The following is a 15,966-nucleotide window of genomic DNA, read 5'->3' as shown; positions in this document are numbered from 1 at the left end:
ACTGGGTTCTATCCCCAGCACCACATAAAAATAAAATAAAGATATTTTTAAAATAAAGAATATGAAAAATAAATTCTGGCTAGGAAATATTTATTCTTAAGTTTTAGGTGGACACAATATCTTTATTTTACATTTATGTGGTGCTGAGGATTGAACCCAGGGCTTCATGCATGCTAGGTGAGCACTCTACCACTGAGCCACACTCATACACTGCTGGTAAGACTGTAAATTATTACAACCACTTTGGAAAGTAGTATGGAGGCTCCTCAAAAAACTAGAAATGGAACTACCATACGACCCAGCTGTCCTACTCCTTGGTATAAGGATCACGAAAATCTGATACATGCATACATACATACATACATATACACACACACACACACACACACACACACACACACACACAATGGAGTTTTACTCAGCCATAAAGAAGAAATAATGGCATCTCCTGGTAATCGGATGGAAATAGAGAAAATCATGCTAAGTGAAATAAGCCAGACTTAGAAAATCAGGAGTCAAATGTTTTCTCTCATATGAAGAAACTAGGGAAAAATAAGGAAAAGAAGGCAGTTGGGAAGGGGATCAGATTTCTTAAAAGATACAGGGAAGATCAATGGAAAAGAATGAAAAGGGAGGGAGGGAAAGAAATACAGAATGAATCTAACTGAGTCATGTTATATAACATACACAAATGTACAAAAAACCAAAAGGAATTTCACTTGTATATATATGTAAAAATACCAATCAAAGAAAGGAAAATAAGTAGAATAGGGAGAAAAGGAGGAGGAAGGAAGAGAGGAAAAGGGAAGGGGAACTGGGACTGAAATCAAATTCTTGTATATTTAATTATACCAAAAGGAACCCCAAAAGTATGTATAATTATAATGTTCTAGTAAAATAAAATTTAAAAAACTTAAAAACATCTTTTGAATTCACAAAAGACAAATAGTAGAAACAACTCCAATGCCCATCAACTGGTAAACATACAGACAAAATGTGGCACCCTCATACCTGTAACACTACTATGTAATAGAAACAAACCTCCACACTGCTACATGGATGAATATTACAATGTGTGAAGTGAAAAGAAAATTACATGGGAGAGACTACACTAATTCCATTTAAATAAAATGTTCAGAAAAGGTAACTTTCTAGATACAGAATAATTAGTGATTGCCTGGGGCTTCAGGTTACAATGGGGATTAACTGTAAATGGGTATGAGGATCCTACTGAGATGATCAAAATGTTCTAAGAATGCTTTGTGGTGAATGGTGTACCAAGACTAACCTGGGTGAATTTCATGGCATATAAAATATATATCAATAATATAAGCTGCCTTATATTTAAAAAAAAAAACCTGCCAAATTCCTTTGTGTCTTTAAAGTAATATAGCACAACACCACTTTATCTCTTGCCTCTCTCCTCCCTCATCTTATCTCCTGGGCCTGCAAATCACAAATTAAGGGTCAGCACAAAGGTCACATACTAAGACACTGATGATCTGTTCCATTTTTGTTGATGATGTTGTTTCTATTATTATTGTTCTGGATGAAAAGAAAAATGTCTAAGTAAAACCATAAGTTTAAAAAGATACAACTTCTAGTTAAACATGATGGACTGATCACATTGATCATGGGACTTAACTCCCATAAAAACTATACGGTAAACCAAAAAACAGATAAGAAAAGATGGCAGCAGAGATCATTTTTACCAGGTTGAACAGCTAAAATGTAGACAGAGCAGTAAATGACTTCGTAAAGAAGAAAATGTTACAATCTAAGTGCTACTGAGAACACCACCAAAGAGTGAGGCAGTTTGCCCCTAGAATGATGAGAAAATCATCATTTGGAAACAACCAATATCAAGTGAGGATGAAGGCTAAAACCAGGAGAACTGGTACAAGTTTGCACCCCTTTCTCTATCTCAATCTAGTGACTATCCCACATCACTCTAAATCCCTGGGAATTCAGAACTTTAGTCCCTGAAGAGATGAAAGAAGTGATGCTCGAGAAGACATGGAGCAAAGTGTTGAATACAAGATTAAAAACAGGGATTTACAGCCTGTTTTTAGGATTTAGAAAGGACCTAAAACCTTCACATCCCATAATTTTCTTATAAAGCTACTGGAGGCTGGGCATGGGAAGCTGAGACAGGAGGATTTTGAGTTCAAAATCACAGCCTCAGCAAAAAGTGAGGCTAAGCAACTCAGTGAGACCCTGTCTCTAAATGAAATACAAAATAGGGCTGGGGATGTGGCTCAGTGGTCGAGTGCCCCTGAGTTCAATCCCTGGTACCCCCCCCCCAAAAAAAAAGCTACTGGAGGATGTGCTGTTGATCAAAAAAAAAAAAAAAAAAAAAAAACTGTGGTATCCAAGAACAGTGAAGTTCCATGACAACAGCTATACACCAGGTTCAGGGTAATCACACCTACCCAGTTGTAAGGTTATCTCCAGGGTGGAAAAATTCAAATCAACAGGGTATCAGAAATAATAAATTATCTGACATATTTAGCATTAGGAAAAATTGTTAAGAGAGGCTGAATTTTGCTAGCCATTTGATTTATCGGGCATCTAAGAGGTAAAAACAAGCAAACACAAAAGTAAAATAATGAGAAGGGGTGCTATTTAAATAAGGAAATATAATAATATTCAACTGTTTGGCTCATATATAAATGGTATCTCCATAGTTATGATTATATAAACAACTATTATATTAACCCAAAATTATGACAAACTCATTTAAGGGAAGTATAGAAGCCAAATATCCAACTACTACTGAACTACAGTAGTTCAACAAGAATTAACTACTGTTGCAGAAAGTCAATAAATGTACAAAACGTATAAATTGAAAAATAGTGATATAAGCTCATGATGTAGATATATGGCAGTAAACATAAGATGTGGCAGCTAAAAGCATCAAAAATAAATGCCTCTGGGGAGTAGGATAAATTCAAGTTCTGAAATGAGCATTTTGGTATCATCTGTTAAGTATGTGCATGCATAACTTCAGTAAGTTTTTTAAAGCTGTACTCATCATTTAGCTAAAATAAGAGGTTTTTAAATTATAATGTAAAAGGGTAGGTTTTTTCCTTTTAATTACTTGAAATAGCATAACTGTACACATTTAGCCCAATTATACCATCCAGAGGTCAAAGACATTTGGCCACTAAGCACACCTGCTCTGTCTCCCTGCTTCTCAATGGTAGATGAATCAAGTGATGGGCATGGACAAGAGCCCCAAATTCTCCAGATTGCTATTGCACCAATCAACTCAAGCTTACTAAGCAATCCAAATCAATCTTGCCAGTTCAGAGCATCTCAGAGTGTGGTCTACTGACTGGGTTACACAGCAAGATCATTTCAGAAATTAAGAGTTAAATGTGTAAAAACTTTTATAGCAAACTGACAGGATAACATTGTTATCTTTTAGCTCTAATGATAAAAAAAAAAATTTAAGCTGGTATTGTGTATGTCTACTTTTTCATTTAAATTTTCTTGTGCTTTGTTTCACTAAATTTTAACATAAAGAAAACTCTGCTGAGGCTGAGTCACTCAGACTTAAAAAGAGCACATGCAGCATGCCATTTGATGTGCTGGAGAATTCTTTGTGTCTGATTTTAAGTGGGCTGAGTGGAGGACCTGGGAAATGTAGACAACACAGGATCTACAGTTGATACTCCATTTTTGGCATTTTGTGTCCATTCCCCTGAATTTCTAGCATTCCATGAGCGTAGATTTTCACCTGTTTTATTCACCATGACATACAAATACTCACAACAGGCCTAGCATTGGTAACAGCACAGTTAGTACTTGTTAGATGAAGCCAGCCCAAATGGTTGTTTTTCACTGCCTCCCCCAATTTAGTTTTCTAAATTCCTTATAATGCTACCAAGGTTTTTAAGTTCCCAGTTTTTGAATTTGAGAAGTCCTAAAACTTACCATTCTCACCTTTTCCTCTGAAATTCTTACAAGTACCTCCCAACATACATTGCTTTATTATTCAACCTAAAAGACAGCTATTCTTCTGCATAATGCCAGTAGTCTTTATCCCTAGATCAGTCGCATAACAAAAAATACTATGTTTGAAAAGTCATGATACAACATTATACAGCCCAAGAACATATTGCTGCCACACTGCCACTGATAACACATTACCCTATCCTCCATTCTCTTCCTAGCCATCCTTCCATACATACAAAACAATTACCTGGACTCATATCTTGTAATATCATATTAAAGTCAATCAACTGTCAACTTCTACAAGTTAAATAAGTACTTGGGAATTTCTACACTGATAATCAAGGAACGGCCCCCAAATTAAATATTGAAGTGGCACAATACTTTAACACTGGTAATTCAAACTAGCCAAACTCAATTAGTGAAAAATCTATTTGTAATAAATTTTCGAAATACCTACTTGCAAATACTCATTATATAATGAACCATGATCACCCACAATCCATCTATTTATGATAGAAAAAAAATTTAAATATTGATTCAAAAGCTAAAGAAATGATCTAAAATTGTCTCAATCCTTAAAATTATTACACATTCTAAATGAATAGTGGGATTTTGAGAATTTTAGCAGTCTGCACTTTTGTAAATTTCACCTTGTATGTTCTAATACACCTTTACCCAATACCTAGAAATGAACTTGCCAGGTAACCCATGGTTGTGGCTCACTTCTCATCACAGTTCTGACCTCAATGCCTGGACATCCTATATCTGAAAAGGAGGATAATTGGCAATTATTTAAATATTCTATTGCAATCTGCCAAATAATTGAAAAGATTAAAGCACTGATAGTAATAATAGGAAGCCCAGGCATCATAAACTTAATACAACTGAGAAAGAGATGGAAATATTTGATACTAAGAGTAGCAAGCTCTTACCTCAGGTACTTGCTCGTATCTGTTAGGCAAGTATTTGCTAATAAAAGCAAAGAAACAAAATAAAAGAGCATATGTGAAATGTATATATTAAAATATCTCTCCATAAGGTAAAACATACTCAACTTACAATATTTAGTTCTCAACACACCTGTTCAGTGATATATTATTTCAAAAGTAATATGCAAGCTGGGTGTGGTGATACACACCTGTAATCACATCAACTCAGAAGGCTGAGGCAGGAAGACTTCTCAAGTTCCAGGCCAGCCTCAGCAACTTCATGAAACCCTATCTTGAAACAAAAACAATTTTTTTAAAGAACTGAAAATGTAGCTAGGTAGTAAAGTTCCCGTGGATTTGATTACCAGTGCCCAAAAAAAAAAAAAAAAAAAAGTAGGATGCATTATTTCAAAAAATTTCAAAAATGTCTCTCTACTCCTCCAGGCTCAATCTGTGAACCTATGAACACATACACTGTACCACAAGTATGTGGATAATATTTCTGGATTATAATAATAAGTAAAAATACACATCTATACAATACTTGCAGGTATGCAAATGAATACATATTTATTACAAAGTTTCAAGCAATAAAACCCAGTATCAGCAGGGGTGGTTAGATTTTCTGTAAAAGCTTCTGATATTCCTGATTTAGTGAAAACAGCTTTGGGAAGTGTGGGTTTGATAATCTTTAAGAGCTACACATCAATACTTGTTCAACAGGGTGGCTTTCTCCCACCTTACCGAAGTCCAGGATCTTTCTAGCATGAAGGAAATCCAGATATCAGAACAAGTCTGAACATGCCACTCAGCAGCAGATCAGCTGACACAACCCTCCTTCTAATGAAAACATCTAGTTCTACAGAATTCACATTGCTCCAATGGATGTCCTCACCTCCAATTAAAAACAAGAGATGCTACATTTAAAAGATAATATTTAGAGAATCCCTCACAAAGGTTTAAGTGCTTGCTCCAAAATGTTAAAAGTAATGATTTTTAAAAGCCAGATAGTTTATATGGCACTGTACCACTGAGCAATCAAAAATAATTTTAGCACTTTCACCTTGCTAATCACAAGGTTCCTCCTATCTAGTGAGTAGTGTACTCATTGAAGAGACATACCAAAGCCTGCAGAGAATAAGGGGATTCAGCAACTTAAATCTAGCAAAGAGGGTTTCCCAAGTATCTGCCACAACCTCGCCTCCTCTTTACCATCACAGCCACTACTACCCTAACTCAACCTTCACCTCCTCTTTCCGGACCATTGCCAACTATCTTACCTGCTCCTTCCAGAACATCACCTACTCAAATCCACTACTCCCAGGGATTTCCAATCCTAACATACCCTTTCTTACCCCCAGTGGTGCTAGGGACTAAACCTGGGGTCTCAGGCATGCTAGGCAAGTCCTCTACCTCTGAACTACATCCCCAACCCTTTTTTAAATCGTCATCATTATCATCATCTTGAGACAGGTGCTCCCTAAATTCCCATGCTGGCCTTAAACTTGAAATCCTCCTGCCTCACCCTCCTGAGGAGCTGGGATTACAGACTGCTCCACTGCCACTGGGTCTGGCTCAAAAACAATGAAACCTTTCAGTAGCTCCTCGGTATTTAAAGAATGATGTCCTCCTCAACTCCAGCACAAATAATGCCTTCCTGAGACTCCCCCTACTCCCTAAACCTCCTGCCATTCCCAAAGGTAACTCAGCCCTTCTCAGGCACACCTCCCCTCTCTGCCTTTCTTAACTGAGAAGTACAGCATTAGCACAGTGGCTGGAGGAGGGGGCTCTCACAGCTCCTCTTACCACCAAGGTCTCGGGGTTGAGAGTACCCTACTGCTCAACCTCCAAGGTCTACCAGTACCTTTCCTCCAAGGACAGATAGGGTCAGACATGTTCCATCTTACATACATAAAATCTATCATCCCTTCCTTGAACAAGCCCTGATTTCAGACACTTAACCTGCTGAATTCTAAACTCTGTAACAACTACTATTAATGGATTTCCCCCTTGACCCCTCACTGCAGTTCTTTCAAGATTCAGAATTTTCTTTCGGAGTCTGGCCATATGCCCACAAAATACAAAATAGCAGTAATTACCAAGAAAACCAAAAAATGGTGAAACAAATACTTAAACAATAAAATCCAAACAACATGAAAACAAATTTGATTTATTTCTGGCTTTCATTTGTCACGTTATCACTCATAAAAAAAAATGAAATTCTATTTATTCAACCTGGGGAATCAGTAAACAGACATACAGATCACTGTGCCACAGATACTTCTTTTATATGATACTCTGAATGTAATATTCTGACACAAATTCACAAAAAAAAATTGGGGGATATTTGTACTGGGGATCAACTCAGGACCTAGGAAGTGCTAGGCAAGTTGTCTACCACTGAGCTCAACCCCATAAAAATTTTTTTAAAGCTTTAATTTTTGAGTATCCTTTCCTATGAGCCCTTAAAAACATAAAGCTAGAAATAAACCTCTCTGAACAGAAATATAATGCTTTTCGACTATTTTTTAAGATAAAAGTTTTATGCCATTAAATATACCCAACCATTTACCATTTTTTTCAGAGGTAATTTAAAAACTAGACACTATCCCCCCAAAATGTACTTTTCATAGAACATATTAAAACTCAGACACTCTCGACTCATTTACTTCATATAAATTACAGTCCCCTCAAAATAAGCAACCTGTCACTGAAAAAACAAAAATGTAGAAACTTTAACACTGAAATATATCAGTACTACAGGTTGTTCAGCTTACAGGTGTTTTACCTGACAATGTTTTTAGTGGGGCTGGGGATGTGGCTCAAGCGGTAGCACGCTTGCCTGGCATGCGTGCGGCCCGGGTTCGATCCTCAGCACCACATACAAACAAAGATGTTGTGTCCGCCGAAAACTAAAAAATAAATATTAAAATTCTCTCTCTCTGTCTCTCTTTAAAAAAAAAATTTAGTAATAAATTAACTGCTATAAGTTAACTCAAGTGTTAAGAATCTAATTCCCAAACCAACAATCAGCCAACAAAAATCCTAAATAAACCCCTATGCATAATGGTAAATGACTCTAGAAATTATACATTTAAAAAGAAAACAGAGATGTTTGTCTCTACTGAAGACAGTAGATTAAAGTTCCATGTACCAGGTCATAATCATCGAAGAACTTCTTGTGATATTAACAAGTACCGAGACATGTTTAAGACAATTAGGAAAATATTAATGCTGGATATTTGATATTTTCTAAATGTGATAATGACATTGTGGTTATGTTAAAAGAAAAAAACAAATGAACTGAAGTATTTAAGGGTAAAATAGTACCTGCGGTTGACCTTAAAATAAAGGAGGGGAGGAGGGCTGGGTATATAGATCAGTTGGTAAAGTGCTTGCCTTTCATGCACAGGCCCTGGGTTCAATACTCAGCACCACAAAAATAAACAAATAAATAAATAAAGGAGGGGAGGAAGATACAGATGAAACAGGTCAGTCATGGATTGATAACCGTTAAACTGAATTGTAATTCTCTTTGTGTATATCTGAAAATTTCCAAAATGGTAAAATTAACCAGCAAAATCTCAAGTACTACTTTATTCTGGATTATATGCAACTGCACAGATTTTTATAACTCCTTGGAGGTTTGCATAATTAAAGAATTTCTACTCAAATGTACAGACTTTGTAGTCAGAGCACTATTGTCATTGTCACTATCCCAAATACTTCCCAAATGTAGTCTCAGTAAATCTCTTTCAATAGCCTGAGCAGTAAAGGACAAGGAAGGAAAGAGGAAATGAGAAGGGGAAACAACAATGAACCTGCCCAAGCTGTTACCATAAAGAGCACCCATCTCTTAAAACCAATTAATCCACACTGGGGTTTTATTCTTTCCTTTTTCTTATGGTTTCAAAAAGGGCTCCAGCCCTCTAACTTACTTCACTGCCCTTAACACATATGCTGACCGAGGAATATACAAACAATCCAACTACTGTGTAACCAGGTCAAAAACAAGCTTTGGCTAACTCACTTGGAAGAGTATACTCACCACTTAGATTTGGCCAGAAAAACTGGGTTAGGGAAAAAAAACCGCCTGGTGGTTAGACAAACATTGGGGCTGGGGAAAATGTCTTTAAGCCAGTTACCAGTCACTCAGTGAGTTGCAACACAATCTTTTCCAAAATTTTCCAAAGCCTTCCAAATTCTGTTCAGCCCAGCAGGAAGAGCTAACAGGGCTTCTTTTCAAATTCAAAAATCTGGCCCCAGCCCCAACAGTTAACCAACAAAACACATGCTAATTCACTTGAGATCACCTAAGAATACGGACTCAAGTTCAGACCACAGGCCAGTCAGTAGTTGCCCAGACCAGGGGAAGTTGGGGCTGGGGAGAAATGTTCCAGTGATAGATAAGGCTATTCATAAAGCAGAAAGGAGACAATAAGATCCACACTGCACTTGGCCTAAGACAAAGTCTACAGTAAGCCCTCCAACTCCCCCCCCCCCGTTTTGAATGAGACAATGACAATTCTTCAATGAACCACAAAGCCCTGCTTCATAAGATAATTTTTCTCAAGCCCAACCTTGTACCCACTCTTAACAGCTAGAAAACTCCCCCAGTGCAGATAACTTTCAGAAAACGTTTAGCAATAAGAAAACAAACCGAGACAGGGAGAATTTAACATTGTTTTGAATTTTCAAGGCCTGTGCCTCCCTCACCTACAGCTCTTTCATAATCTCCAGAATGTGCACTGGATAAAAATGAACAACACACTGTTAGTCACATCAGGTGTCAGCTACTCAGTGCAGACTCACAGTGTCCAGATTCTAGTTTCATTGGTGGGGGAAGGGGTTGATAAAATATAAATACAAAGAATGTAGGTAAAGAAAGAGAAAGACCTGGGGTGGGTGTGAAACCAGGGCATCCTCTCTCCTCCCCGCTCTCCCTCATCTCTGTTTCAATTACACAGCTGTCAAACAGGTTATTCCTGGAATTCATACTTTATAATCCCCACACTGTAATTCTTCCTGCTCCTGTTGCCCAAACATACACTCCTCCCTGCTTCCCCAAAATATGTTTCCATCAGTAGAGGGTAAGATAGCCAAAGTTGTTATAAAGTAGTCCCAGGTAACACCAAACTCCCCACCTTGAGCACTTGGCAAGCACTCAAACGAAGAAACACGACAATTTTCTTGACAATTTTCAAGAAAGCCAAGACAGTGGTTTAGGATAATCATAGACAAGGCCTGCCTATCCTGAATTTTCATTGACACACAACTCAGGAAGTCAGATTTGGAGCAAAAGAAAAAAAAAATCAGGTTGTCTTGGGGGGGAGGGATCCTTTTCCATTTTGCTGAATTAAAGTGCATGCCTAACTGTGTAGCTTATTTCCTTATCTGAAAGCCAGGAAATGAGGTCTTCTAAGGCCAGTGTGAATACAAACTCGATGTTTAAAAAGCAAGGGGATGCAAGGCGAAACCCCTTTCCCAACTTCAGCCAAGCGGCGTGGCCTCCAGTCAGCAGCGGATTTATCACCCTCTCCCTGGTCCCCCCACCAGAAGTTTCAACAGGCCACGGGAAACAAAGAAGGCGCCCCACACCGACCTTATAGACTTGTCCATAGGTGCCATTTCCCACCACTTCCACCAGCTCAAAAATCCCAGCAGGGTCCTGGAGAGAAAGGAGGGGAGAGGAGAGCATGTAAAAGAGACCCAAAATGAATCAAGAGAGCCGGGGCAGTCGGAGAGAAAGGGCGGTGACAAAAGAGGTGGGCTTCGCCCCACTCGGCCCCCGTGCGCGGGGGCGACGGCCGCGCCGAGGGTCGCGCCCGGGTCCCCGCACTCGCCGAACGGCAGACAAAGGGCCGCCGCGCCCGCGGCTCTGCCCACGGCGCCGCCCGAGCGCCTGGCCAGCCAGGGCGGGTCCCGCTGCCCGCTGCCCGCTGCCCGCGCGGGCCCACTCACCCGCAGGGAGGAGAGGTCGATGTCCACCAGACTTTTTGCCGGGGAGTCGTTCGCCATTTTTCCTGTTGGCTACCCCCAAAACGAAGGCTAACGCTCAATCTCTCGGTGGCCCGGCGGGGTCGGCCGCTGGCCAGGCCGCCGACGGCGCTGCTCGCGCGCAGCGGGGCCGGCCGGGACGCTCCTCGCGGGGCCGGGGGCGGCGGCGGCGGCGGCGGCGGGACGGCCGCGCTCTCGGCCGCTCGCGGCTCTCGGCCGCCGGGCCGCGCGGAGGGCGGGCGGGCGGGCGGAGCGTGCGCGGCGACGGCGCTCACACCATGGCGCGGGCCGGTCGGCCCCCCGGGCGTCGCCCGCCGCCTCAGGCCCCGGCGCCCGCGCCCCGCGCGCCTCGAGGACGGGCCCGGAGCGAGGGGCCGCGGCGCCGCCGAGCGTGGAGCGAGTGAGCGCGAGGCAGCGAGACAAAGATAACCCGGGAGGCGGAGGCGGAGGCGGAGGCGGGCGGGGAGGCGGGGAGCGAGGGGGCGGCGGCGGCGCGGGAGGAGGAGAAACGGGACACCGAAAATATATTCTGAGGAGGGAGAAAACAGCTCCCCCTGTCCTCCTCCGGCCGGAAAAACGGGCGGAAACGCACTCACGCCCCGAAGCCCCGGCGGGGAGGCGCGGGGCGAGGCGCCCGCGCGGCGTGAATATTCATCAGGGGTGGGGCCCGAACAATGGCCGGGCGGCGGGCGGCGGCCGGGACTCGACGCCCGGCGCCCGGGGTGGGGCCGCGGCGCCCGGCCCGCTCCGCGCTCCCGAGACGCCGGGCGCGGGAGACGGCGGGCGGGGATTTCCCCCAGGGCGCTGCTCGGGCTGAGGAGACGCCCAGGCTCGCACGAACCGCGAATGCCGGAACGTGGAGCGGCTCCCCGAAGCCGGAGGCCACGGCCCCTGGGGTCCCCCGCCCGCCCCGGGAGGGCGGTGTCGCGCCCGGCCCCCGGCCGCGGAGGGGGCGAGCTGGGTGTTCCCTCCCTCCTCACACCCCCTCCCCCGTCCCCACCACCTCCAGGTGGAGGGCCCTGAAGACCCCCGTTTCCGGTTTCCCGACACCGTTTTCTCTTCCTTTCTCTTTTCCAGGCTCCGTGGGTGACAGGGTGGAAGTTATCCGGGCTGGGCCGAGTGTCGCTGGGCTGCCCGGCCGTTTCTGACTGCGTTCAGAGCGTGAGCACTCTGTCTGGGGTCGCCAGCACTCACCCGTGTTTTGTACCCGGAGGTCACTAAGGGTCAACAAACAGGCTTCTTCCGGCCACCTGGGAAGCCAGTCAGGACCTGGGCCATCTCTTTGATCAAAGTCTTCTCCATCTCGTTCCTGCATCAGCCAAAACATTTCCATGGGCCGCCATGGACAGCAGGTGTTAAAGAAGAATCACCGGGAGGTTTTGTAAAAGCAGTCCCACCCCCAGGCTCAGATTCTGGAGGTCTTGAATGGGCCTGAGAACGTGCATTTCTGACAAGTTCGCAAAGGAAACTCACCTTGCTGTTACAGGGACGTAGGCTGAGAACGGGGTTCCACCGGGATGAAAAGCCAAGGCCTTTCATAACTGGGTTTCACAAAGATCACACTTTCATTGTCGTCATTAACTGCCAATTCTTGAGGGTTTTATGTACATCATCCAATATACTGCACTGGGATAAGGAAACTAAAGGACTACTGGAAGATAAAAGAATGAACCCAAATCCTTAAAAGCATAACCTGGAAGGGGAGCGGGCATTGCGTCTTGGCCATCTCTTTCCAAAATCCAAGTCTGATTTAGCCATGTTAATCTGCTCTACCCACAATATGTGTTGCACTCTCCTTCTTCCTGACAGTTTAGTTTCTAGGATTTTTGACATGAGACTCTCTTGTAAGACTCCTACTAGTCACAGATTAGGAAAAATCGATGTTACCAGAATGTTTCTATATATTTATTAATGCTTTCAAGTAATTTTTATTTGTATCCATCGACAGCAATGGAATTGACTATGAATGCAGGTTAAATAATTTCTTCAGAGAACTAGACTGGTGCACTTATGAACTTTCAGACCATATTATTAATATTTTAATAGTGTTTACTGTTAATACTAGGTACACATATTACCTCATTATTTTTCACATTAACCTACTGGTACTCTTATCTTTCTCACTTTACACATTAGAAAACCAATATCTAAAAAAATTAAGTAACTTGCTCAGTGTGCACAGTGGGTACCCATATAGAAGTGCCAGCCCCACACCCCCCCCCCCGAGCTCCTTCTACTGGTTCAACACTAAACCCATGGCATGACCCACCTCAGACCACCCCTCTTTCTCTCAAGTTCTGTCACCTCAAGCCCAGCTCAGAACTATCTCTTCTATAGAGTTTCTCTAAATCACCCTGCCCTCAAGTATCTTTTTCCCATATCATCATTGGAACACTTATTTCTCACTTTTGAGTCAGAAACTGGTCTCAAAGAACAGTACAAGCCTTTGGCTTAGCCATTGCCCAGGATATTAGGAAGAACAACACAAGTCTGTCCTCAGAGAGCTTGCACTCTGATAATGAGCATACAGCAGTTTCATAAATAGCCAGACAACAAGGCCAAACACTGTAAATCTGAGCAAGATGGAAAGAGCACTAAACCGGTCTGATGTTAAGTATGCTGGATGTGGGGCAAAACTGAACTGGATTTGAATGCTCATTCTATTATTTGTCAGTTGTGCAACCTTGCTCATGTTGCTTAATTTCTGAGCATCTATTTCCCCTTCTGTATACTAGATGAAAACTAGAGATAAGAACAAGTAAGAAATAAGAACTTAGGCCAAGGTAATAAGACCTGGTGACAGGGAATGCAAGAGGTCTGGGGATGGTGGATTCTCTAAGACTTGATATCTGATGGTGTGCTAGAAGGTGGCACAGACAAGGAGGTGAAAGACTTGTTCACAATTGCAAGATGTTGTTCTGAGCAGGGGAAAAGATGGGGATTGCTGAGAAGTAGTGAAGAAGGAAGGTTTGAACAGCAAACTAAAGTTAGTCCACTTTTCACAGTAGAATAGTAGTTACCTGCCCACCTTGAAAGTCCACTCCAGCTCCAAGGGTAGGGGCTGTGTTTTCAGTGAACAGCCATGTACTAGATCAGGCTGCCATAGCAAAATACCATATTCTGGGGGGCTTAAATATAGTACCCCCTTCACCTTATTCATGATTCCACTTTCTGAGGTTCAGTTATCTGAGCTCAAGTGTGGTCTGAATATATTAAATGGAAAACTCCAGAAATAAATTTTATAAATCTTACTTGTTATAATATATTGTTATAATTGTTCTGCTTTATTGCTATTATTAATTTTTATTGTGCTTAATTTATAAATTAAACTTTATCATAAGTATGTGTGTTTAGGGTAAGAACATAGTATACGTAGGGTTAGTACATATGTACATAGTACACAGTACTATGGTTTCAGGAGTTCACGGGGAATCTTAGAAAGTATCCCAGATACAGATAAGGGGGGCTGCTGTAACAGATATTTATTTTCTTGCAGTTCTGGAGTTTAAAAGTTCAAGATCAAAGCTATGTATCATTCCGTTTTGGATGAAAGTTCTCTTCCTGGCTTGCACACAGCCACCTGCTCCCTACATACATATATGACTTTTCCTTGGGGCATACTCAAGGAGACAGGGATGCACTTGCTGGTATCTCTTCCTATAAGGGTACCAATGCTATCCGTAGTGGCTTTATCCTTATGACCTAGTCCAGCCTTTATTACTTCCTTAAAGGCCCTGTCTCCAGATAATCACATGAGAGGTTAGAGCTTCAACACATGAACAGTGGGATTGCAGGGACAAACTCAGTGTGTAACAAGCCTGTGGTACACAGTGCCAGAAAGGAACTTGTCCTTAAGAATCTATTTGAGGACACAAAGCCATCCAAAAAGATAATCAAGGTAGTTGATATATTGGAAAATAAATACCAATTTGGCATTTTAGATCAGGGGAGAGGAGTGGGGAATAGCTTGCTTGGGCAAAGAGTGAAAAATAGAAAAAGAATGAAAAGTCTGCCCACCCTGGGCAGAGGACTGAGTTCAGAGAACCCTGAAAGACAGTGTGTGTTAGTCAACTTTCTTTCACTGTAACAAGTCCCTGAAATACTTGGCTTTTATAAAGAAAAGGCTTATTTTTGGCTCAGAGATGTGGAGGTTTGAGTACATGATTGTTTGGTCCTGTTTCTTTTGGGCCTGTGGCAAGATAACATGGCAACAAACACATGATTGGAGCAAAATCATTCATCTCATGGCAGCTGGAAGCTGAGGAGTAGGATTCCACTATCCCCTGCAAGGGCTGGTATGGTTTAGATACAAGGTATTCCCCCAAAAGTTAATGTGTGAGACAATTAAGAATTTTCAGAAGTGAAATAATTGGGTTGTGAGAGCCTTAACATCACAGAGCATTCATCCACTGGTATTGATTAACTGGTGGTAATTATAGGCAGATAGGGTGTGACTGCAAGAAGTTGGTCACTGGGGGTTTGCTTTAAGTAAAGGTTTATATTTTGTCCAGGGTAATCGGAACACTCTCACCCTCCTCCCTCTCCAACCTGATCTCTCCCTCTCCCTCTCCCAGTCTCCCCCACCCCACCCCCTCTCTGATTCCTGCTGGCCATGTCCTGGGCTGCTTTCCTCTACCACACACTTCTGCCATGATATTCTGCCTCACCTTGGGCCCATAGCTATGAAATTGGTTCTCTATGGACTGGGACTTCTGAAGCTGTGAGCCCCTAGACTTTTCTTCCTCTGATTTTTCTTGTCATGTCTTTTAGTCTTAGCATCAAAAAAGCTGACTAGAACAAGGGACACCCCAATGCCATAAGAGTTTACACTAGACCCCACCTCTTACAGTTCCTACCACTTCTGAATGGCACACCCTGGGATCCTTAACATATGGGTCTTTGAGGGACACTTAAGATCCAAACTATAACATAATTGAGACAGTTTAAGTGGAGACAAACTGAGGTCAGGGGTTGAGAACAGAATCCAGACTATCAGTCACATCAAGAAGTTTTCTGGTCACTAAGGACTAGAGTAGCATTTGTCGTGGTTTATGTTGTACTACCGTAATAGAATACCTGA

At 42.3% G+C, this 15,966-nt stretch overlaps 1 protein-coding gene across 35 annotated transcripts in view; it reads right to left on the bottom strand.

Annotated features, from left to right (window-relative positions):
- MAP4K4 (mitogen-activated protein kinase kinase kinase kinase 4) overlaps window positions 1-11,054 on the bottom strand; it is a gene marked incomplete at its 5' end in the record, with an annotated part of 184,358 nt that extends 173,304 nt beyond the window's left edge. For 30 of the 35 annotated variants that reach the window (XM_081264585.1, XM_081264615.1, XM_081264589.1 and 27 more), the window contains 2 exons: window positions 10,492-10,557; window positions 10,851-11,054. In XM_081264585.1, coding sequence (XP_081120711.1) covers window positions 10,492-10,557; window positions 10,851-10,907 — 123 coding nt within the window. Of the gene's footprint in view, window positions 1-10,491; window positions 10,588-10,850 lie in introns of those variants that run through there. The other 5 variants (XM_081264590.1, XM_081264613.1, XM_081264619.1 and 2 more) reach the window with 2 other exon arrangements.
- Window positions 11,055-15,966: the final 4,912 nt, after the last annotated feature.

This window comes from Spermophilus citellus (assembly GCF_964194105.1).
Source record: "Spermophilus citellus genome assembly, chromosome: 13".
Taxonomy (NCBI): domain Eukaryota; kingdom Metazoa; phylum Chordata; class Mammalia; order Rodentia; family Sciuridae; genus Spermophilus; species Spermophilus citellus.
Note: the sequence above shows the minus strand (reverse complement) of the source record. Positions and strands in the feature narration are given on the sequence as shown.